This window comes from Carassius auratus, chromosome 41 (assembly GCF_003368295.1).
Source record: "Carassius auratus strain Wakin chromosome 41, ASM336829v1, whole genome shotgun sequence".
NCBI lineage: Eukaryota > Metazoa > Chordata > Actinopteri > Cypriniformes > Cyprinidae > Carassius > Carassius auratus.
In genome coordinates, this window is record NC_039283.1 from 21246060 (window position 1) to 21271186 (window position 25127).

At 37.1% G+C, this 25127-nt stretch overlaps 1 protein-coding gene across 1 annotated transcript; it reads right to left on the reverse strand.

Moving 5' to 3' along the window:
- Positions 1-10587: 10587 nt before the first annotated feature.
- On the reverse strand, positions 10588-12635 carry LOC113059662 (synapse differentiation-inducing gene protein 1-like). The gene is made up of 2 exons (XM_026228206.1): positions 12220-12635; positions 10588-10928 (listed from the first exon to the last, which is right to left on the reverse strand). Exons 1-2 carry the CDS (start codon positions 12544-12546, stop codon positions 10767-10769), a joined length of 489 nt encoding a protein of 162 aa, XP_026083991.1. The 5' UTR covers positions 12547-12635; the 3' UTR covers positions 10588-10766.
- Between the last annotated feature and the right edge of the window lie 12492 nt (positions 12636-25127).

A 25127-nucleotide genomic window follows, 5' to 3' on the forward strand; every position in this document is an offset into this window, starting at 1 on the left:
TAAGTGACAAAGGAAGGACATCTGCCATGAGTCACATACATTGATAAGTAATTATAATAACCTAAAAAGTAGTATAAAAGGGTCTGAGGAGTACGCTACTCTTCAGATGCTGCCTGCATTAAGCATGAAGGCCATTTGATACCCTAAATGAGGGGTGCTTGGCAGCATCGCCGATATTGTTGCTTTGGGGTTTATTACAGATCTTGTAACTTAGCTGATTTTTTGTTTAATTTTTGCATTAACTGCTTGGTACTGTAACCAATAATTTAAGAGGGTATATTGTTACTATTGCCTCCTGTGAGACTTTACTTTTAACTACAAACTGAGCCTCTGGAGTGTTTTAGGTTTTTTCTACTTAAAAGTGAAAATTGATTATGTTACTGTTTATGTACATTTCTGACAATATAGACATTCGTTATGGGGTGACTGCATCCATTTCAGATCTATAATAACTGTTTTCCCCAAAGACTTAAGTTATAGTAGCTGAAAGTTAAACATGTATTGTTATAGATCAGGGGTGCATCCTGTTTTTGGAGAGCGACAGTACCTTCCAACAGAGTTCAGTTCCAACCCTAAATAAAACAAACCTGTCTTTAATTATCAAGTACTCCTTCAGTTGGTTCAGGTGTGTTGATCAGGATCAGAGTTGGGCACCCCTGTTGTAGATAAACAGTATGGGCTAAGTGAGGACTACCCATGCAGGGCCAGCACTAAGGTGTCAATAATGTTTCGCCAATGAGAAAAATCTCAGAGGCTCTGTGCTGGCAGCCCACTGGGGCCCTTTAGGCTATCTTTAAGTGGGCCCGTAAAGTGCCAGTGCAGGCTTGTTTGCAGGGGTTGCTCTCCTTTGTTCAGTGGCTTTGTACAGAAGTTGTGTGTGTGTGTGTGTGTGTGTGTATGTATGTTTAGTGTGGTGTCACTAAACCACAATGTTAAAAATACAAAACATTTCTTCATATTCAGTTAGGAAATACATAGCCCAACAAAGAGTTTTTCTTTTTTCTTTTCGCTGCTGTTGCACAAAATGGGCAGTGTTGGTGGTGCTTTAGTACAGAGAGCTGTTTTGAAGACCGTGAAGGTTGTACAAATTTATGAAAGAATCGTGTATATATATATATATATATATATATATATATATATATATATATATATATATATATATATATATATGTAACAATGTATGTAATGTATGTATGTAATATAATCCTGTTCAAAGGACCTTGAACTTTTGTTTGGTGTGTGGATTTTATGCCTTGACTTTTTGGCTTTTTGTATTCAATATTAATTGAATCTACACACCCAATTATAAACATTCATTTTTGCTTTACTTAACTGGTGCAGAATTTGTTTATACTTTTCATTTAGTAACATGTACAAGCAATATGAATGCTCCTGAGCTAAATTTACTAATGAAATGGAGTCATTTAAGTTATTTTTTGTTGACTAAATTTGCATGTTAAAGATGTTAAAAACAATTATTATTATTATTATTATTTTTTTTTTTTTTTGCTTTACCATTATGGTGTATGGAGTGTAGATTGATGTGGAGAAAAAGTAATTTCAAGCAGTTTAACATAACAAAATTTGAAAAAAAATTTTGGCGTGTGAATACTTTCGCAAGGCTCTATAGATTTCACAAGAAATCTGAAGTATATTTACAGATTGCCAAACCTACAGAAGAGAGAAGTAAATGAGTCACTGCAATTCACAGAAACATATGTATTCCAGGCAGCAAAACACGGTTTTGCAGTTGTCAATATGTGAATTTTGTGGAGAAAAAAATCATACCCTATACAGTATTGTTCAAAATAATAGCAGTACAATGTGACTAACCAGAATAATCAAGGTTTTTCGTATATTTTTTTATTGCTACGTGGCAAACAAGTTACCAGTAGGTTCAGTAGATTCTCAGAAAACAAATGAGACCCAGCATTCATGATATGCACGCTCTTAAGGCTGTGCAATTGGGCAATTAGTTGAATTAGTTGAAAGGGGTGTGTTCAAAAAAATAGCAGTGTGGCATTCAATCACTGAGGTCATCAATTTTGTGAAGAAACAGGTGTGAATCAGGTGGCCCCTATTTAAGGATTAAGCCAACACTTGTTGAACATGCATTTGAAAGCTGAGGAAAATGTGTCGTTCAAGACATTGTTCAGAAGAACAGCGTACTTTGATTAAAAAGTTGATTAGAGAGGGGAAAACCTATAAAGAGGTGCAAAAAATGATAGGCTGTTCAGCTAAAATGATCTCCAATGCCTTAAAATGGAGAGCAAAACCAGAGAGACGTGGAAGAAAACGGAAGACAACCATCAAAATGGATAGAAGAATAACCAGAATGGCAAAGGCTCAGCCAATGATCACCTCCAGGATGATCAAAGACAGTCTGGAGTTACCTGTAAGTACTGTGACAGTTAGAAGACGTCTGTGTGAAGCTAATCTATTTTCAAGAATCCCCCGCAAAGTCCCTCTGTTAAAAAAAAGGCATGTGCAGAAGAGGTTACAATTTGCCAAAGAACACATCAACTGGCCTAAAGAGAAATGGAGGAACATTTTGTGGACTGATGAGAGTAAAATTGTTCTTTTTGGGTCCAAGGGCCACAGGCAGTTTGTGAGACGACCCCCAAACTCTGAATTCAAGCCACAGTACACAGTGAAGACAGTGAAGCATGGAGGTGCAAGCATCATGATATGGGCATGTTTCTCCTACTATGGTGTTGGGCCTATTTATCGCATACCAGGGATCATGGATCAGTTTGCATATGTTAAAATACTTGAAGAGGTCATGTTGCCCTATGCTGAAGAGGACATGCCCTTGAAATGGTTGTTTCAACAAGACAATGACCCAAAACACACTAGTAAACGGGCAAAGTCTTGGTTCCAAACCAACAAAATTAATGTTATGGAGTGGCTAGCCCAATCTCCAGACCTTAATCCAATTGAGAACTTGTGGGGTGATATCAAAAATGCTGTTTCTGAAGCAAAACCAAGAAATGTGAATGAATTGTGGAATGTTGTTAAAGAATCGTGGAGTGGAATAACAGCTGAGAGGTGCCACAAGTTGGTTGACTCCATGCCACACAGATGTCAAGCAGTTTTAAAAAACTGTGGTCATACAACTAAATATTAGTTTAGTGATTCACAGGATTGCTAAATCCCAGAAAAAAAAAATGTTTGTACAAAATAGTTTTGAGTTTGTACAGTCAAAGGTAGACACTGCTATTTTTTTGAACACACCCCTTTCAACTAATTGCCCAATTGCACAGCCTTAAGAGTGTGCATATCATGAATGCTGGGTCTTGTTTGTTTTCTGACAATCTACTGAACCTACTGGTAACTTGTTTGCCACGTAGCAATAAAAAATATACTAAAAACCTTGATTATTCTGGTTAGTCACATTGTACTGCTATTATTTTGAACAATACTGTATATTGCATTGTTATATATTCTTTTTACAACTCATAAATTCAATATTTACCATCTTATATTCTGCATAACTGGGCATGCTTTTAAAACACACACACACACACATACACACACATAAACACAGTACATTCACAAGCAGGCACATATAATAATGGCATTAATATACTACACAGAGCATTGGACTTCTGTTGAAGTTATTCAGTTATTTGTTCTTCTGTTGGAGTGTTTTAATTGTTTAAATTTGTACTCATTTGGACTGCGTTATTACTTCTTCAAATTTATGCTTATGCTTCAGTATAGAGCTGTAATCGGGCCTTAAAAGTTAGGCCCGACAGGGCCCGAGCCCGACAGGTGTCGGCCCGAGCCCGACAAGTACATTTTGATTAACAGCTTTTTTAAAGCTTTTACAGCCCGACATTATTCAAATGTGCGCACGCACACAGCTCTTTTGCCTTTTGTCAACAATGAGTAATTTGTTCATGTTTTAACATAATTTACTCATAACTGACGTAGACTAGACCACTTGGAAGTTGGAATAAAGAAATAAAATAAGTCCTCTGTGACATCGTAACATCTCAGCATATAGACATAGGCTCATTTAACCTATAAATAGACCTACGCACCAATAAAAACGACTCATTTAAAAAAATAATAATAATAAGATAAATTTTAAATTAAGATGGGTATTGGGCAATAACGAAATTAAGATTGAGGCTCCGCCGGATTTGCTTTATTTAATAAAAGAATAATGCCAACATTAGCGTTAATACTCTGTCAACATTATGCATTTAAGACTCAATGAATATTTAGTTATCATTTGAAAAACCTTTACTCACAGAGATTAGGCTAGGTATACATGTTTTTGTGAAGGAAAATGATTGAATCCACTGTAGATGTCTTCAGCGCGTTCCTGCGCTCACTGATGGTGCGTCATTATTCACTCATTATTCTCATTATAAACATGGTCAAAACTTTTCCACACCTCAGAGTTTGCTTTAGTTGCTGGTGCTACCAAAACGTAATCGCCAGAGGCAAGCCTCCGTTACACCTGCTCACCATTCATTTTCGCATCTTTCTCGCGCTAATCGAAACACATCACATGACCGCTCGTTTACCTCACAAACCGGAGCGCAAGCCCGAGCCCGGCCCGAGCCCGTGTAAGATGATAGAAATTAAGCCCGAACCCGACCGAACCTGTCGGGTCCCGACGGGTCCCATCGTCGGATCTTCAGCTCTACTTCTGTAAACCTTAAGTGTTTATGAGTACACAATCAATAACACTATCCACTACTATGTCTAAATTGTATTTTGTAAGCGCAGACTAGATGAAAACGCGTGTCTCACTCTACCAGATGCAGCGTTGCAATTTGCCTGAAAAAGAAAAATGGGTACTTAACATTTAAAATCTTTTTATTTTTAAAAACAACAACCAAGATTCTTTCAAAAAACATAGTGGGAGATACAATAGACTTTAATTTGTTTAAAGCATAAATTGTGTTGGTAGAATAGATTTATTAGTGTTTACAGTTTTTCTAGATTGCTAACACACTATAACTGATTCATTTGGCCCAATTTTCCAATCCATTCATTCAGTTCCTAGACACATGTCTCATTTAACGCATTTCACCTGTTCACACACATTCCAATTTTCCCAGTGTTTTCTGAAATCTACACAAAAACACTCTCATTTTGCATTAGCTTAACCATGTTCTCATTCAGAAAATACGAACACACAATATACTGTAATTACCTCAAGCATCACAATATGAACTCAAATAACACACATTTATCCATCAACATTACAGTGAGTAACACAACTGATGACACAGAATCTCAGGATAATATAAATAAGGTCACTCGCAGGTGATTGTGTGCTTTGGAAAATGAATCCTTCTAGAGGGAAAAAAGAGGAAAGGAGGGGAATAAGAAGAATAAAGGAGAGAGGGTCAAAGGACATGTGTTCCTGATGCTATACACAGCACTATAGCTGACCATGTTTTTGTGCATGAGAACAGCTTGCCAACAGGCTCATCGACAGGGTTTCTACACTACTTAGACATACAGTATATAGTACATGGTACCATTATGTTAGAAGAGATAACTTTTACTTTCCTATGTACAGTTAATACCGAAGCACTAGCTGTTTTTTTGTAGCCAAGTACTTCTTACATATACAGTTTTTGCAAAACTGAGACATGGTTCTATATTCTATTGTGGGTTCATATTCAGTTCTTTAGTATTTGACCTTTTCTATTGCTTTTCCTATTTTATACTGTAAGATATCTTTACAGTAGTGTAATGAAAATTTTATTTCTTAAAGCTTATTGTTGAATTTCACTGTATCTACTGTATTTAACATACAGTATAATATAAAAGATATTGAGCTGTAAAATGATTCCTGATTGCCAAAATAAGTTTTTTGCAACAGTGTTGTAAATTGATCTCACTAGAATGTAAGATATAATGTGTTGTAGTGTGTGTGTTTTTTTAGGGCTTGTGTGAAATGTCTGAGGGAAAAGTTATAATTGTATTTTTTTTTAGCAAGATTGAATGGTTTTGAGCGGAGAGCTTAATTTCAAACTAAAAGTAGGAAGTATGAGAAACTGAGTGAGAAGTTATGGATTTGCTGAGTTTCGATAAAAAGTCACAATTTCAAGAAATCTGTTATGCAATCGAAAAAAAATTGTCATACACGGTTTACCATAAAGTGTCCCTCTTTTACTGACTTCACTCCTACATGTCTATTCACAAGCTGTTTTATTGAAGGTATAAATGCTATAATATATAATAATATTTAACATTTTCAAGTACATTCATTTTTGTAGCACACCAGCCACCCAATAATCGCAATAAGTCTGTTTTGCTACTTTTAATATAACACACGCAAACGCAAATTTTAAATTCTGTCAATTTTATCACAAAATACAAATAATAAATGTGTTTTTCTGCTATTTTAATGTGGCGTGAGATTACTATATTCACCTCAGTTCAATCGGCATGTGAATCAATAATCTTTTCCTTTTTTCTAGCATGAAATAAACATATACTGTAATATATATATATACATATATATATATATATATATATATACATATATATATATATATATATATATATATATATATATATATATATATATATATATATGTATATATATATATATATAATATAAAATATAAGATGAGATGTTGAAAAAAATAACCCTGAACTTACAGTTTTTCTTGATTGCTTAAACACTATAACCAGGCTTTTTAACTAAAATTTCTAAACCATAACGCCATTTATCAAAAAGCACACCCATTTCACTAAACTATAAACACTATTCCCTGTTTTGACGCATGAGTCAGATTTGTTGAACTGTCACTGCAAAACTCTACACACAAATCACTTAATTTCTCATTGCCTAGACCATGTAGTCATTTAGAAAGCACTAGCATTCAAAATTGTTCACTCAAGTCAACATAGTTTCAGCTCAATTAGCACATAATTACCCAGGTGAAAACACTAAGAGTCAAAATTTAACACACATCAATCAGAACTTTCAAGATACATAAAAGTGCCAGAGTCAGTTCATTTGAGCTTTGGAACAATGGATCCACAAAGAAATGAAGGAAGAGGTCGAGGAGGGAGATGAAGAGGACGTGGTGGAGGAGGAAGAGGAGTAAGAAGAGGAAGAGAAAGATGTGGTGAAGGACAAGGTAGATGAGGTGGAGGAGGAGGAGGAGGAAGGGCAAGGAGACAAGCAGTCTCGGATGAAATTAGAGCCACTTTAGTTGATCATGTCCTTGTCCATGGCATGACTATGAGGGAGGCTGGGCAACGAGTACAGCCTAATTTGAGTCGCTTCACTGTCGCCTCCATCATCAGAACTTTCAGGGAGGAAAACAAGTAGGTGTACTTGCAGTAAGACTGCTCTGTACAGTAACTTGTGCTGTACTCTGTGCTTTGACATCACATCTACTGTTGCACTATGTAATATGTACTACTGTAATAAAGAAATTAATCAAATTGCCTCTCATATAGTTTCAGTATGTTTCCATTTTTTTCCTGTAAAAAGGATGTGTGAGAGTTACAGTAATGCTTACAGTAGTGCTTCTATTTTTTTAGGACACAGAGACGACCACCTGGAGGAGGCAGGCTAAGGCTTTTGTCGGAGGAGCAAGAGAGGGAGCTTGTAAACATGGTCATTGCCAATAATGTAATCCGCCTGCGAGAGATTCAAAGGAGAGTGATTTGAGGATAATCATTTTCGAGGAATAAATGCCATCAGCCTCTCCACAATTGACCGCATCCTCCGAAAGCACCAATTCCGGCTGAAACGGGTATACCGCGTCCCTTTTGAACGAAACTCCGACAGAGTGAAAGACCAACGAGTGGAATATGTTCAGGTATGAATTTTGATATCGCATGAAGTATTGTGTACCATCAGAGTATAGCAGTTTATGCTGCCATTTGTGCCCTCTTGAACTGTGCTTCAGCATAGTGATTTACTCTACTGTGTTTCATGTGTTTTGCAGAGAATCTTTGAGATTGAAGGCTGGCCTGTTCCCCATGAAATTATCTTTGTAGATGAGGCTGGTTTCAACCTGACCAAAAGAAGGAGAAGGGGGAGGAACATAATTGGTCATCGGGCTATTGTAAGTGTCCCTGGTCAGTGCGGAGGGAATGTCACTATGTGCGCAGCCATCAGCCAATGAGGGGTACTCCACCGCCATGCCATTTTCGGACCCTATAACACTATGCTCCTCCTTGCTTTCCTTGACGGTCTAAGAGAGCATATGTTGCAGTTGGACCACAGGGAACCAGCACAACCAGAGCACCCTCACTACGTTATTGTTTGGGATAACGTCAGCTTCCATCGCACTGCTCTGGTTCGAGACTAGTTGACCAATAACCCGAGATTCCCAAACATCTTTCTGCCTGCATACTCTCCATTTCTAAACCCAATAAAGGAGTTTTTTTCGGCATGGCGGTGGAAAGGGTATGATCGAGAACCTTATATGCGTGTTCACCTCGTCCAGGCCATGGAAGAAGCCTGCCAAGATGTGTCAGATGCGTGCCAGGGGTGGATCAGGCATGGAAGAGGATTTTACCCCCGCTGCCTGGCTAGGGCTAATTTAGCCTGTGTGGATGAGATTCTCTGGCCTGACCCAGACCAAAGACGGGAGGCTGAGGCGGAATAATCTTTCTTCTTTTGTTGTTGTTGTACTGTGTAGTACATGAATGAATAAAAATGTGCTAATTTATCCATTGGTTGTGTCTTTTGTTCATCATGTGAAAAGGTTTGTGAGGAGGGGAAGTAACATAACTTACCAGTTTTAGAAATGTTTTGAATTTATTGCACCAGTGTGTTAGACTATGTTGTAGTGTGTGTGATTTTGAGGGCTTTTGTGTCCTGTCTGAGGGCAAAGTTTGGTTTTCAAGCAAGAGTGAATGGTTTTGAGTGTAGAGCTTCATTTTGACCTGAAAATAGGTTGTTTGGGAAACTGGGTGAGACGTTATGGATTTGTGTTTATAGTTTTGAGAATACGAGGCATAGTTTCAAGAAACGTGTTTAAGCAATCGAGAAAAACCGTAATAAAATTCATGTCTCATTTATACTAATTGTTTTGAAAATCATCAATAAAACAACTTCTGATTAGTCATAACCGTTGCAATATAACAAAAGAAAGAAGAAAAATTCTCCCATTTTAGTTAGCTTAGTTAGGCTAATTCATTTAATCTAATTTAGGTCTTTCTTTGACAAATTCAAGTCCTTGGAGTTTAATTTATAGCTTCGTGTGTTCTCAGTGGAATACATATAAATACATTCCATCATTTTAATTAAAAGGTCCCCCTCGGTGGGCCCCCAATCAACCCTGTGATTTTACCAAGTCAGATATGTTCCTGGATCACCATCTTTTTTTGATCCTGGGACTACATTATTGTCCAAAAACACAGACCTAATACAATCCCTAACCCTAAACCTAACCTTAACCATAATTTATCCCTAAATTCAGAAGGTAATGATTGCAGAATAACAGGGGTGTAGAAGCACCTAATCCTTACTGTAAACCTAAAACTGATATTTCCTATAAACTTGTTCCTCAAATCTAATTGTTTGATTGGGACAACGATGTTGATCCAGGAACATTTGGTACTTAGAGAAATCACATTCAGCCGTGCCTACCCTGCATACACTCTTAAAAATAAAGGTGCTTCATGATGCCATAGAAGAACCTTTTTGGCTAATCAGTTAAATAAAGAACCTTTAACATGTTTCACAAAAGGTTGTTTGTGGAACCAAAAATGGTTTTTCTATAGTATTGCTTGAAGAACCTTTTGAAGCACCTTTATTTTTAAGAGTGTACCCAGACACTATGTCCCTGATTTGTATGTTGTATGTTTATGAATTTAGCAATTTTTTTTTATTTTTATTTTTTAAGAAGATGAGTGCCAAACTTTTTAGCATAGCATAGCATTTAACCCATCCAAAGTGTACACACACACAGAGCAGTGAACACACACACCATGAACACACACTCGAAGCAGTGGGAAGCCATTTATGCTGCGGCGCCCGAGGAGCAATTGGGGGTTCAGTGCCTTGTTCAAGGGCTCCTCAGTCGTGGTATTGCCGGCCCGAGACTCAAACCCACAACCTTAGGGTTAGGAATCAAACTATCTAACCACTAGATAATAAAATCTTAGGACACAAATACTAAAACACTTCATATGTGCCTCAGATCAACTCATTCTTCTATGACACTAGCAGAGGTTTTCACCAAACAAGTACACACTGTCATAAAACATTGACCTAAGAACCTAATGCAGCATTATACAATATTTTCTTTTGTAAAATGTGTTTACAAAATAAGAAATTTACTACAGTATATATTAAAGATCTATTTTTACATTACAGATCAAAACTATTGACCTATTATTGAGCAAAAGTTATTTGAGCATCGTGAACTAACTGTCTTTGTGGTAATTTTGGTTGACTTGCTTTTCAGCTGAAAATCAATTCTCGGAAAGCAGCAAGTATGGTTGTTAAATGTCAGACACCATTTAATGTGGTAAAAACTTAGGGTTAGTCTTTTTCTTTTCTTTTTTTTACAGTTTGCTAAAATGTGACTCATGCACTATAGGAATATTTGTTCATAATTACTTATATGCAATATAACGAACATAAACAAAAATAAATGGAGTTTTTTGGTTGGTCAAGCTTTTATTGTTTTAAAGATACAATAATCCGTCTTTAAAGCATGTTTTAACTGTGTGAATATTGACACATTAAGCAAATAACATTTTAAATGAAAATCAAATTTGTTTGTATAATCTGTACCCAACCATGATAACTGTAACAGTTATGGATGCTGGTTTACATTTTTAAACGACACAACCTGAAAGATAATATACAATACAATGAAAATGAGGCCAAGAGCAAGAGCGAAATGATTCAGGGTGAGTGCCGTTTTGGAGTTCTTCTCTGCTAATTCTCGTTGTCCTGAATCATTGGCATTTCGAGCCTGTGAAAACAATAGGGAAACAGAATGTCAATTACTTCTGTTCTCAGTTCTCGGGTTTCTTTGAACCAGTGGCAGGGGAGAGAGTCCTCAAAAAGGGGGGCAGACTACACTAGATGAGTTTTCTTTGTAACATGTAATGCTTCATTTTTATTTGATGGAAGGTTTATAGCTTGTATCGAATAAAATTTACACAATCAGACTTCACTTGTGTAGTTTGTTTCATTCTCATTTGATTGTTAAAATTGTTTTAAACATTATACCTTAAAAAAGTACACAGCATAATATGTTAGTTTAGTTATTAAATGTAAGTCACACCAACATAGGGGTAGGTGATATACCAGTAGACATGGAAAACCAGTAGAAATTTGTCAGCCAGTTGAGATTTTGGACTATTGTCTTTATAGGGGTTATAAACTCACACAACATTTAAGTTGTATTTATTTTCTTATTTTATAGTGCTTAAAGTTTTCCACAAAGTCCTTTGTTCTTATTTATTTATTTATTTGTCTTATTTCTTATAATTTGTTTGTTTGTTCTCATTTTATGACATACTGTTTACTTGTCTTCAGTAAGCTTTAGAGGTTAGTTAGGCTATTTTTTGATTTTGAAATTAATGATGAGAATTATCATCTAGAAATAGTAAAACAAGATTTTTTTTTTCTTTCTTAAAACCTAAAACTAATCGTTCAAAAAGTCTGTCGTTGTTGAGATGGTCTCCAATACCACACCTTTGCCTACAGCTGTCAGTCATTTACAGGAAACCAATAACTAAACCAACATATTCATAAGTGGAGCATCACTGCAGTATTCAAAAATACAATTATTCTGTTCATAGTAGCATATACATATGCGTGTGTGTTAATGAAATTATTTTTAATTAAATATTTGTAATTAATACAAATTTAAATTAAAATACAATTAATTAAAAATTAATTAAAATAAATTAATTTATACATTATACATAATCATTTTTTTCTCTCTTTGTGTGCCCGTTAAAGTTTCAAAATGAATAAATAATAAATAAATAATCTTGAACTCCTGCAATTACGAAACGTCTTACTCTTTATGTATTTGTTTTATATATGAAATGGAGGCATGCCTAATTATTTTGTCTGCTCTGTTGCATGAACCTTATTTTTCTGGAGAAGCTAAACATATTATGCTATTTTTATTTTTTTGTAATTACTAATTTAATTCTAATTTATTTTTTTCTAATTACTTGGATGAAAGTAAAAGAAATTGAATTCATAGTTCATGAATAAAAGGTAGGCACATGGACTAATATACTTACAGAGCAGGAGAAAACCAGCGCAGCAATGCCCAGAGGTAAGCAGCAGCACAGCATGGTGAAGATGGAGTAGCCCAAGTGATCTGGCACTGGATTGGCCAGTGGAGCAGTGGTCACAAAAACTGCAGGCTGTACAGTGACCGCAGACTGTCCTGGATCCGGCCCCTGGGCGTAGGGTCCTTGAGGTGCTGGGTGGCTTGGAAAGGAGGGAGGATATCCAGCAAGATTATCCTGGTATGCTGGTGGGGGTGCTGCTGGCTGCAACATCGCTGATTTCTTAGAAGAATTGCAGGCCATTAAGGGCTGGTTGAAAGACTGGCTGGAATCCATTCCTCTGAATATTGGATTTTGGTTGTAAATTATTTTGCCTTGTGCTCTGCAGAGGTGTATGTATTACTGTACTCTGGTGTCATATACCCTGTCAGTTAAGGTAGTCAGCATGTGGGAGGTGAGTTGTAGGTTTTAGGGGAGGAGTAAGTTTCCTCCATACTATGTGACTGCAGGAGTCACCTTGAGGTTTTACATTTTAAAAAAAATAATTTAATATCATGCTGTATGTCAATAACAATAAATTTAACTTTCACTTTTACTATGCTGTACAAATTTGCCAGGCATTTACAGGATTAAAGAGTATTATTTTACAATAAAATACTTTAGTCACAAATTTATAATGAAATCATGGCTTTCAGTGCTATCAGGTTAAAGTTAGCATTTTCCAAGATTTCCAAGAAAGTTTTGGCAGTGACATAATTGGTTAAAGTTGGTATTCAAAAAAAGTTGGACATAAAAGTTGGTATTCAATAGCATTTTTTTTTTTTTTTGGCGATTATTTAATTGTTTATTAAAATAATACAAATGATACTTATTAATTTAAATATTAATTTAAATATTTTAAGACATTTTAAACCTCTTTTATAAGTTATATTGCTGGTTGGTAGTGGAAACCAGGTTCAATTACAATTGATTTCTTTTCTTTTTTTTTCAAAACTGAAAGCCACGGCTGAATATGAGCAGGTGAGTATTTAAACAGTTGTAACCTGGTTAAACCAGTTGTGACAAACTCTTTAAAGTGAAAGGCCAAGTGCTAGGTGGGGCTGAAGCTCCGGGGCCTGAGCAATGATGGGGCCTGTGATTGGTTGATGAGTACAAGAAAAGTAGGCCTAAACTGATTGGCCAATTGAAGCACCTGAATTTACCTGATCACTGAGCCCCACCAGCCCACACATTTTACTCATTCTTGTCCAGTGTGTGTACAGTGCAAAAAAGACTCTTTTTTGAAGCTGGATGAAATCATGTTAAATGGGTCCATGTAAACTTAAGCCTTCAGGTAAACTGAACCCAACAGAAAATAGAAGCATTTCAATTCACACTATTTACCATACACATACTAAAGCTGTATAAATATGGCATAATGATTGTTATTATTAATGTCTCTATTATTAAGCTACTAACATTAAATATTGGGTAATATAAACAAGCACTCGCGTCCTCAGATCAGTTGGACGTGGTTGTGTACAAGAGGTAAAAATTATATAAATACTGTTCATTTTCTTACACAAACCCCTCATTTCATGTCTTAGGTCATCAATGTGTACTTACGATGGGGAATTGTTTAAATTGGGCTCCTCTGTGCATGCTCTTTGAGGTGGTGACCATAGACCTCCATTATATGAGTCACAGACAAGAATGGTTTGACCTAAAAATATAAAAAATATAAAAATACTGCGGAAACAAAGACAACTACATCTTGGATGTTCTTGAGGTAAGCTAAAACATACCAAAATTTAATTAGAAAGTGAACTATCCCTTTAAGAAAATATTAGAAATATCTATTATTATTTGTTTCTGTCTTTTATTTTCCAGTTTAAAGGATTTATATATGCCACGTTTCCACCGAAATTACCCGGAACATTTATACCAGGAACTTTTTTCCCCAGGAACTATTTCCCCCCGAGATCTGTTGCTTTCTGTGTTTCCACCACGGTCTAAAGTACCGGGAATATTAGACAAATAGACTGGTGACGTAGGTCTGCGTGCGTTTCTCAATACATGAGATACAGATTTACCCCAAACAAATTACATTTTATGTTTAACCACTAAAGAGACATCAAAGCCAGTGGCACATATCAGAAGGTCTAGCCGAGGTGAGGCTTCTCTCAGCGGATACATGATCACTGAGCTCCCACTGATCGCGTGGAGCTCACCGTCTACGAAATCGGCGAAACACATTTTTTAATAGGTGCTGTCTTTATAAATAAACCAAAGATTTGAGTTTTAAACAACTACATTCTCACCTGAAATACATTTAAAATTAAATTTCATGACATAATTACAGTAACATTTTGAAAACGATTCCGAATAAATGGTGTTTGAATCACAATGGTGTGTGAACTCAACCAATCAGCATGTTTAGCACCCAAGTCCCGCCCCCGAAAGTTCCGGAACTTTGAATAAGTACTATCTCACCAGCAGGGACTTTCTGGGGGGCATTTTTTTTCCTTGAACTTTATTTAGTTCCTGGTTCCTGCTGTGGAAACACACAGAGAGTACGGGTGTTCTGTCGATTTGTCCTACCCTGTCAGATTTTCCCAAAAAAACAGTGGGCATTACAATTAGACAACGAAAAATGCTACTGTAAAGTTATGGTTTATTAACGTCTACACCTACAGTACCACAACCAAAAACCTACCCTTACAGTACTGCAAATACAGTAATTTTGTGTTATATTCGTGGTTGTAGCTCTAAGGGATAGAGCTACAGGAAACAACATAAATATTATTTTCTACCAATTAGATTGTGTTTTTATTCAAGTCTACACCTAACCCAACTCTAAACCTACTTTTACAGTAATGCAGATACATTAAATATCGTGGTTTAGCATGAGAAAAAGGACACAATATTGATGTGCGCATGCGCAGTAAACACGGGTAGGAAAATCTGACGGGTAGGATAAAATGTCAGGACTATGGCCCAAAGTCCCTAGTTCCTGGGTATAGTTCCTAGTTTTAGTTAACGAAAATGGACAACATTTTAGTCTAGTTCAAGTTGACGAAAAATGATGACATTTTAGTATAGTATAAGTTGACGAAAACTGATGACATCATGTGTAATTTTAGTTGATGAAAATTGTATTTTAGTCTCTTTTTAGTAATGTCATTCTATTTAACCTAGTCAATATATTACAAGTACCTAGTGGAATAGATTAAACCAAATATTTATTTTAGGCAAAACCCATTTCAAACAAGGTTATCTTATTATATTATTGATACCTTATAGACTCAAGAATACATCCATTCCAGACACAGAAGACTCTCTGATTTGATTTTACAACATTTATTTTACCAACCAAACATGTTAGAAGCACACACAAATAAATAAAATAAATAAATATACTCGACGCATCCACAAGTTCACTTGAATGAGCGCACACAATATGACATCATCGAGGTGTTGCCGGAAGTTTGCTTTGAGTGCACGTGAACTCATTTTGTGTGGCGGAGTGCACAGCATTTTATATTACTTTACGTTTTTGTGAAACAGAAGCAGTTTAATAAAGTTCTCCATCAGGTACTTTTGGACGGAATTTTTATTTTTCATAGTTTGTATCAAGGCTTCTTATTTGAAGTACATTTTATTTTTATTTTATAAAATAGATTAGAATTAATTTAGCTATTAATTATACACTATTTGCTTAAAGTTGTCTTTTGTTTGATGTGAAATACAGCCAATAGTTTAAGATTGTTTTAAGTTTGTACACAAAGAAATTATTTATTCATTAACTCATTCATCATAAGACTTGTAGCCTACTGGCAAATGACTTCTCTCTCAGCAAGCACCAGCAGCCAATCGCATTTGTTAAAGGTCCCGGTCTTCGTGATCCCATGTTTTAAACTTTAGTTAGTGTGTAATGTTGTTGTTAGAGTATAAATAATATCTGTAAAATTCTAAAGTTCAAAGTTCAATGCCAAGCGAAATATTTTATTTAACGTAATTTGCCTACAAAAAAGGACCCATTTGGACTACATCCCTCTAGTTCCTGCAGCAATGACGTCACTAAAACAGTTTTTTGACTAACCTCCGCCCACATGAATATGCAAAAAGGAGGCGTGACCTTGTTTTGTTCCGACGGAGAAGAGGAAGAGTTGCGTTTGTGTTTGTCGCCATATCGTCGAAACACTTTTATTTTCATCTTGGAGTCCAATCATCTTTGTTTGGCCTTCCCAGGGACGCTGTACTTGGAGATTAATGGTTACAATTTATGTTTAACTCGGGTTCCCGAAAATTATAATCCACATGTAAAACTATGTGCAGCACATTTTGCTGAGGACAGCTTCTTCAATCTCAATCAGTTTAATGCCGGATTCGCACAAAGATTATTCCTGAAAGATGGAGCAGTTCCCTCTTTGTCTGGAGAAGGCGTTGTTTATGGACCACAACCAGTAAGTGTATTTTATTATTTAGGTTGGTGCGTTTAACAGTTTCTGTAACTTATTACACAAAGGGCAACACTGTTTAGCTTTGTTAACTGGATGTTAGGAATACGCAAAAAAATTGAATGCGATTTTCATGCACATCTCGTCAATAAAAACGTTCCTGTGATTATAAGTACATCTCCAGCACGTGCTCCTGCCCACTTGCTTCTCAAAACTACTCCAAAACTAACCCAATCACATTTTACAGGAGGCCAGCCTGCACTCAGCTGCTGTCGAATCACAACACAGTTACCGCTGGCACAATCAGAGCTCTTTACGTATTTCTGAAGGAGGGACTTTATATAACAAGAAAGTCATCAGCCCATTTTATGACAGTGAAAACAGATGTATACTAAAAGGTGAATTGTGTGAAAAATACAGTGTTTTTTTTACACGCGAAACATGAACACATGTTATATTGCACACTGTAAACACAACCAAAGCTTCAAAAAAACGCGAAAAATGGGACCTTTAAGGATGGAGAGAAACCACCACGAAGCAGGAAACCATTAGGTGGACCCCTGGCAAGAGCTCAAGACTGGCAGCTAAAGGTTGACCTCGGTGCTTAATTTGTAATCAAAAGGTGCCAGAACGCAAAACGCATATGTAATGCATTAAAAACTTCCTAATTATGGGAAGAAGGAGGCGGGAACCGGCGGACAATCAAAATGAATACTTTTATAATAAAATAAACACAAAACAGGGCGGCAGCCCCTCACAGACGACTGCCCCACACAAACAAAATCAAAGCATAAAATAAATCCAGGCCTGGTCCTCTCTCGTCCTTCACTGTCATCGCTCATGTTTTATATCCTTCCATCTCTTCCGTGGGACTCGAGACCAGTGGGTCGAGCAGGTGTCGTTCATTTCCAATCACTCCACACGCCTCACTCCGTTCCCACAGATCTCGGCCCCCGCCCCACTTGCCACAGCATATTAGAGGGAAAGGGTGACGAGGCAGGTGCAGGTCCCGGAATGCACAAAAACGATGCTGAAAACAGCATGCTATGTGCTCAGATAGCACAACACAACACTCAAAAGCCCACATCAACCTCATGCTAAACTGCTGAACTTAAAGCATTTGCAGTACAGCATTATGCTGTAATACAGTATGTGCTAGTAAGAGACCAGCACTGCCCAAATATTTTTTTTCTTAGATAAGCTATTAACTAAACACTTAATTACCATGAAAGCATTAGGAAAACAAGTCAATTTAGAAATCCTAGACAGGACCTGTCTAAAAAAAAAAAAAAGAGGACAAATTGTGCTCTCAATCACCCTTTAGAATGTCAAGTGTATATGTTTGCATGACAAACCCTATAAATGATGTAGCTCTAGGTTTTAGAACAGATCCAACAAGCTATGATCGATATTATCATGAGTTCTAAAATGATATGACTTTCTACAGAGTCTCAAAGTTGAGAACTGTTCTGAAGATTGCTTTAAACCAGCAAATGCAAATGCTGGTTTGAGGTCAGCTTCATAAAGCAGTTTCAGCATTGTGGTTTTCCATGCGGCCCTGCAAGAGTTTCCAAAGCATGCACCTGACCTAATAAACTTTAAACTTTAGAAGCCTTTTGTGACGGAGTTGAATCCAAGCTGAAGACCCTGATTGCTTCTATTTAACCTACATAGCAATCACAACTCTCTTCTTTGGATTTCACTGTTTATACAAAACCAGTGTAGATACTGTAAGGAAAAGGTCAATACAGCAAAAGTATGGTCTATGACATTTATTAAAAACTTGCACTCTTTAAAGAGACAGTTCACCCAAAAAATTATAATTACCCCAAAATATACTATATATAAATATATAGTCTCAAGCCATTCTATATAACTTTCTTCTTTTAGACGAATATAATCAAGTTATATTAAAACGTGTCCTGGTCCTTCCAAGCTTTATAATGACAGTGAATAGAGGTTGAGATTTTGAAGCAAAATAAAGTGCATAAATAAATAAATTAACTTTTACTTACAACTTTCAAAAAAAAAAAAAAAAAGAGCGGCACTTCCCAAAAATTTTACATTTGGGGTAATGGTGAACCGAAGTGGGCTGGTTTTTAGTTAAACCACTCAATGTTCTCCAGATAGCACAAACTTTTGGGACAAATGTGGCAGTTAGCTGGCATTGCTGAGCACACAAAGTATGGGACAAACTTTCACCAAATCTTCTCAGTTGAGTGTAGCGGTGATCTGAAAATGATACCCTGACATTTGTGCTTTTTTCAATATCTTAAAAACAGTAATAGTGTGACGAGTGGGCTAGGGCCGAGAGAAGTGGGAATGGAGCAAGGCTGGTGGAGTAAATGATAATGAGCAACTGATTACACTGGTGGTGATGGCGCAGTGGATAAGATGCATGCCATTGGTCGGAGACACCTGGGTTCGAATCTTCTGGTTGACACATGTCCCTGAGCAAGACACTTAACCTCTAGTTGCTCCAGAGGCGTGCGACCTCTGACATATATAGCAATTGTAAGCCGCTTTGGACAAAAGCGTCAGCTAAATGAATCAAGATCCCCAGGTGCAGAGGGTGGTGACGCGATGGTCCACCCAATCAGAAGCCATGCTACAGGCGGCTCTTGATGATGTAGACTGGGACATGTTTCGTGCAAGTTCACCTGATGTCAGCGAGTTCACTGATGTAGCATTAAGCTTTGTAAACACGCTAGCCGAACAAGCTACGGATACAATAACTAAAAGGTCATTCTCAAATCAGAAACCATGGGTGGACAGATCAATCCGTGCAGCAGTAAACAATCGCACTGCTGCTTATAACACTGGTCTTCTGTCAGGAGTGTTTCCAAAGCATCGTGCTATGCTCTCCGACACACAGTAAGAGCCACCAAACACAGATACAGGGAACGCATAGAGTCACATTTCCAGCTAAATGACTCCCGACGCATGTGGCAAGGACTAAGGACCATCTGTGCCTTTGTAAATAAATCCTCTGCAGAGGTGAGAGCAGATCCGTCGCTGGCTGATGAGCTAAACACTTTCTACGGTCACTTTGAAAACATCTAAGCAGCGCAAGTCTGCCGATCAGCGCATCAGGGAGCAGCGATCATCATGTGATCACCGTGTCGGAGTACGAGGTTCACTAAAGCGAGTGAATGTAAGGAAAGCAGCTGGACCTAATGGGATTTCTGGCCATGTTCTGCGTTCCTGCGCTGATCAGCTCGCTGGTTTGTTAACATCTATTTTTTTAATGAGTGTCTTGCTACATCGGTGGTTCCCTCCTCATTCAAAAAATCTGTCATAATCCATGTGCCTAAGAACAATAAACCCTCTTGTCTGAATGACTATCGTCCAGTTGCCCTCACATCAATAGTAATGAAGGTCTTTGAGGGACTGGTTAAAAACGTCATCTGCTCCTCCATCCCGGATACTTTAGACCCTCTTCAGTTTGCTTATCGCCCAAACAGATCCACTGATGATGCCATCTCTCACATCCTGCACTCTTCTCTCACACACATTGACAGCAATAACAGGAACTATGTAAGGCTGCTATTTATCGACCATAGCTCGGCTTTTAATACTATAGTCCCCATAAACCTAGCTTCCAAACTCCAACAGTGCTGCGTTTGACATTGCAGATCATAACATAATACTAGAGAGACTGGAAAACTGGGTCGGGCTTTCTGGGATGGTACTCGAATGGTTCAGGTCATACTTAAAAGGGAGAGGCTATTATGTGAGTCTAGGAGAGCATAAGTCTAAGTGGATGTCCATGACATGCGGAGTCCCACAAGGCTCAATTCTTGCACCCCTCTTGTTTAGCCTGTATATGCTTCCACTAAGTCAAATAATGAGAAAGAACCAAATTGTCTATCACAGCTATGCTGATGATACCCAGATTTACCTAGCCTTATCTCCAAATGACTCCCTCTGTCAATGTATTGGTGAAATTAATATTTGGATGTGCCAGAACTTTCTTTAGTTAAACAAGGAAGTTATTGCATTTGGAAACAAAGATGAAGTGTTCAAGGTGAATGCATACCTTGACTCTAGGGGTCAAACAACTAAAAATCAAGTCAGGAATCTTGGTGGGATTCTGGAGACAGACCTTAGTTTCAGTAGTCATGTCAAAGCAGTAACTAAATCAGCATACTATCATCTAAATAACATTGCAAGAATTAGATGTTTTGTTTCCAGTCAAGACTTGGAGAAACTTGTTCATGCCTTTATCACCAGCAGGGTGGACTACTGTAATGGACTCCTCACTGGCTTTCCAAAAAGACCATTAGACAGCTGGAGCCCATCCAGAACGCTGCTGCCAGGATTCTGACTAGAACATGAAAATCTGAGCATATCACATCAGTCCTCAGGTCCTTACACTGGCTTCCAGTTACATTTAGGATTGATTTTAAAGAACTTTTACTTGTTTATAAATCACTGAATAAAGCACAAGAGCACTGTGCGAGGTCCGAACTGATTTCACTGTATTTTATGTATTCACTGTATTTTATGTAAAATCATTTTCTATTTTTAACTGTTTAAAATTTATTTTAAATAAATCCATTTTTAAATAATTTCCAAAGTTTTATTTTTTTGCTTGTTTTTATTTTTGTTATTATTTTTCTTCATGATTATTTTACTTTCTTTTATCTTAAGCACTTTGAACTACCATTGTGTATGAAATGTGCTATATAAATAAACTTGCCTTGCCTTGCCTAATACTCCCCCCAACAGCTCTGCACTTAGCGACACCCTTAGCAACCAGCCTTACCAACATGAATAATAATCAGTATAGCGTCAAAACCATTCCATGTGTTATGTATTTCAGCAAAATCAACTTTTTATCATAATAAATTCTGACTATGAGAGACCCCTGCTGCCGTTGTGTTGCATCATTTACCTTTAATTTTAAGGCAACAACCTTTCCGCTGTCAAAGAAGCTCTTCTTATGCAGCAAATCACAGAGGTGGTGTGATAAAATATGATTTATGGAGTTAAAAAATAAATAACCAGTGGATGAGAACAAAGACTATATACCCAGTTCCTATTCCCTGTTTTCATTTGAACTTTATAATATGAGGCATGTTAACATTCTCTTGCCATTTACTGTCACGTACCCTATTGCTTACTTATCAGTGGAGCATGACAGTTATGGCGAAGTTATGTGATAGTAGATGAAGGATGGCATTCTGTCTATGTTTGTTTATCTCTGGAGGAGATATTGGCACTGAAAAAACATACTGTCTACCACTTGCTTTTCATTTTGAAGTTAGTCTCTACCAGCTTCATGCAAAATTTGGTAATCTCTGGAATGTTAGACCTATATCATCAAAATCCAAAATCACATTTAGAAGACTTAAACTACTTCAGTCTGTGAGCATTGAATTTATTTAATACACGAGTTTCACAATTTGAGTTGAATTACTGAAATATATGAACTTTTCCACAACATTCTAATTTATTGAGATGCACCTGTACAATTGTAAATGGGGTGTAAATACATTCATTAGAAATTAGCTGCATTAAACAGTCTTAAAAATGATGAGAAGATTTTGTTAGTGAGAAAAATATGGCACTGGCGGGCAGGTTACATATTGTAAAGCATCTTTTAATTATTAACACTTATCAGCATCAAAGGGCTTTTACTAGTCAAATGAAAGCAGTATAATCATCTGCCTCTGAAGTGGCATATAGACGTTACATGACTGTTTAACAGAACAGAAGTTGTTTCAGTTGTCAGTTTCTATACTAAAAAAGCATATTGTTCCTCAGGAAGTGATAAAAGCACAAGCTAAGTGAATAATGTTGATGTAGAAGCACAGATTAAGGAACTGTCGTCTGTTTGAGATGAAGTAAAATATGACCTGCTGCTCAGGAAGATCCTTCTCATGTTATATTTCCACTACTGGTCAAGGTAACTTTCTATAAAAAGTTTTCAGTCCAGTTTATTACATGTAGCAGTGTGTTCTGGGGGTAGAAATTAGGCTGTTGATCATATGTTGCAGTATTACCATTCCTTTTTAAAAATTATTACATTCAGTTCATTTATTTGCATATAGTCATTTTTTTTCTGCTGCCTTTTCAAACTTGTTTATTCCTTCCTTGCATGCATTTATTCCTGCCTTAAATGCATTTAAATTCCTTATATTTTAAATAACAACACCTTTAATCTTTCGCAGAGAAGAAAATTGCGCCAACTCTCCCTAGAAGTGAATTAAACTGATGCTCTCCATGCTCTGTGTGATTGTTTGTTTACTGTATGTGTCACATTTCAGGTGCACACACTCCAGAGTTAATCACAAACTCTGGATCCAATTCTGATTTGACAAAGAAACTTTATATCGACCTTTGTACCTGCTGAACCTGGGGCCCGTTTCAATAAGGAGGTTCAACCAACAAGTTGAAACTTAGAATTTACCTACCCTGCTTTCTCGGGTTTGACATACCTCCTATTCTGAAATGGAAAAACCCAGAGTTTTCCTAATTTCAGAGTTAACATAATCAGAGTTTTCACTAAACTTCCTTTCTGAAACGACCACCGATCTTAACCAGGTTGGATTTGTTTGATGTTTTCAACTCAAAACCTACTCTGAAACTCAGAATTTGTTTAGCCATCATGCAACAGGCTACAGATACCAGTATGTGGATTCAACATTTAACAGAGTTTATCTTTTGATATGTTATTTATAGTCACAGAATTGAACTTGTTTAACAAATATAAAAGTCCTGCTTAGGTCATTCTGCCTTTTTTGACATATTATTTGTAATACTAGTTCTACCAGAAAGACTCGGGAGATAAAATGATGTACGAAGCATACATTTATTGACAGCTCAGCAAGCACAATTATACATTTCTTTGGCGGAAGGCCCTGTCCATGGTTCGTAATCCAAGGGTAGCGAATCTGCATTTCCTGCCTGAAGACGAAGGCAGGGGCGCAGCCAACCCCCAAAAGTAGGTGGATTATGAGACCTCCAGACGGGGCCAGCCTTCCCCCCAAATATAGATGAAGTATACCCACCAGTTGTGAATCCCAAGGTTCCTGGAAGAAATAAAAAGAGAGTTAGCATCAGTATGATGACGTTAGATTAAACCTCTTATAAAGTTATTAAAGAAATAGCCGCAATAGGCCAGACACGATAGGCAGACACAGACTGGCCTCGATAGACCAACAGAAATAGCCACGATAGGCCAGACGCAGACAGCCACGATAGGCAGACACAGACAGGCCTCGATAAACCATACAGAAATAGCCTTGATAGGCAGACACAGACAGCCTCGATAGACCTTACAGAAAAAAAGCCATGGTAGCCAGACACAGACAGGCCTTGATAGACCATACATAAATAGCCACGATAGGCCAGACGCAGACAGCCACAATAGGCAGATGCAGACGGGCCTCGATAGACCATACAGAATAGCCATGATGGCTGGACACAGATAGGCCTCGAACAGAGATGTATAGTAACGAAGTAGAACTACTTCACTACTGTACTTAAGTACTAAAAGGCGGTATCTGTACTTTACTAGAGTATTATTTTTTTCTCCTACTTCCACTTTTACTTCGGTACATATTTTCGCTGAGTTAAATACTTTTACTCCGATATTTTTTTATGTGCTGCATCGTTACTCGTTACAATTATAATAATGTTACGAATCATTCCATTACAAACCACTGCCAGAACTGTAGATGGCAGATTTGATGAAACTGGCACATCATTGAGCGAAACAAACGATTAAGAAGACTGCGCATGCTGACTGAACTGCTGTGAAGAGAAAAATGAACACCGAGCCGAGCCAGATAATGACTCGTTCATGAGTCAAGAACCGGTTGCATCGGTTCTCGGATGACCAGTAACGTTAGTTCTTTCTGACAGTTTGATTCAATAAACCAGTTGAAGAAAACAGTTCACCGATTCTTTTGCGCTCGATGCAATGGCGTCATTGGCGTTGACTGCACCTGGGCTCATAACATTAACACAGAATCAGTTCAGAATCAATCACCAAAAGAATCAGTTCGGTTGGACTGTTTCAAAAAGATCCGGTTACATCGAATGATTCGTTCGCGAACCAGATATCACAAACTGCTTTGTTTTTAACTGTCTTACAACAGACACGGAAGAGAAGACAATGCTGAATAAAGTCGTCGTTTTTGCTATTTTTGGACCAAAATGTATTTTCGATGCTTCAAAAAATTCTAAATGACCCTCTGATATCTTATGGGTTTGAAACAACATGAGGGTAAGTTATAAATGACATCAATTTGCAAATTGGGCTAACCCTAGTAACCGTTTTTTGTTTACAAGAAGTTACAGTCAAAGGAATTGTGATTGTCCTTTAGGTTAATCATTTGAAATAGTAAAAACAATATGTTCAAACTTTTGACTACTTTCTTTAAAGGGGGGGGGGGGTGAAATGCTATTTCATGCATACTGAGTTTTTTACACTGTTATAGAGTTGGATTCCCATGCTAAACATGGACA

What these genes read in the sequence shown, in the direction of transcription:
- LOC113059662 (XM_026228206.1), bottom strand. Translation starts at nt 12,546, where the DNA reads ATGGATTCCAGCCAGTCTTTCAACCAGCCCTTAATGGCCTGCAATTCT. An exon ending in CGCTGGTTTTCTCCTGCTCT is followed by an intron (nt 10,929 to 12,219) that starts GTAAGTATATTA and finishes TTGTTTTCACAG; the next exon opens with GCTCGAAATGCCAATGATTC.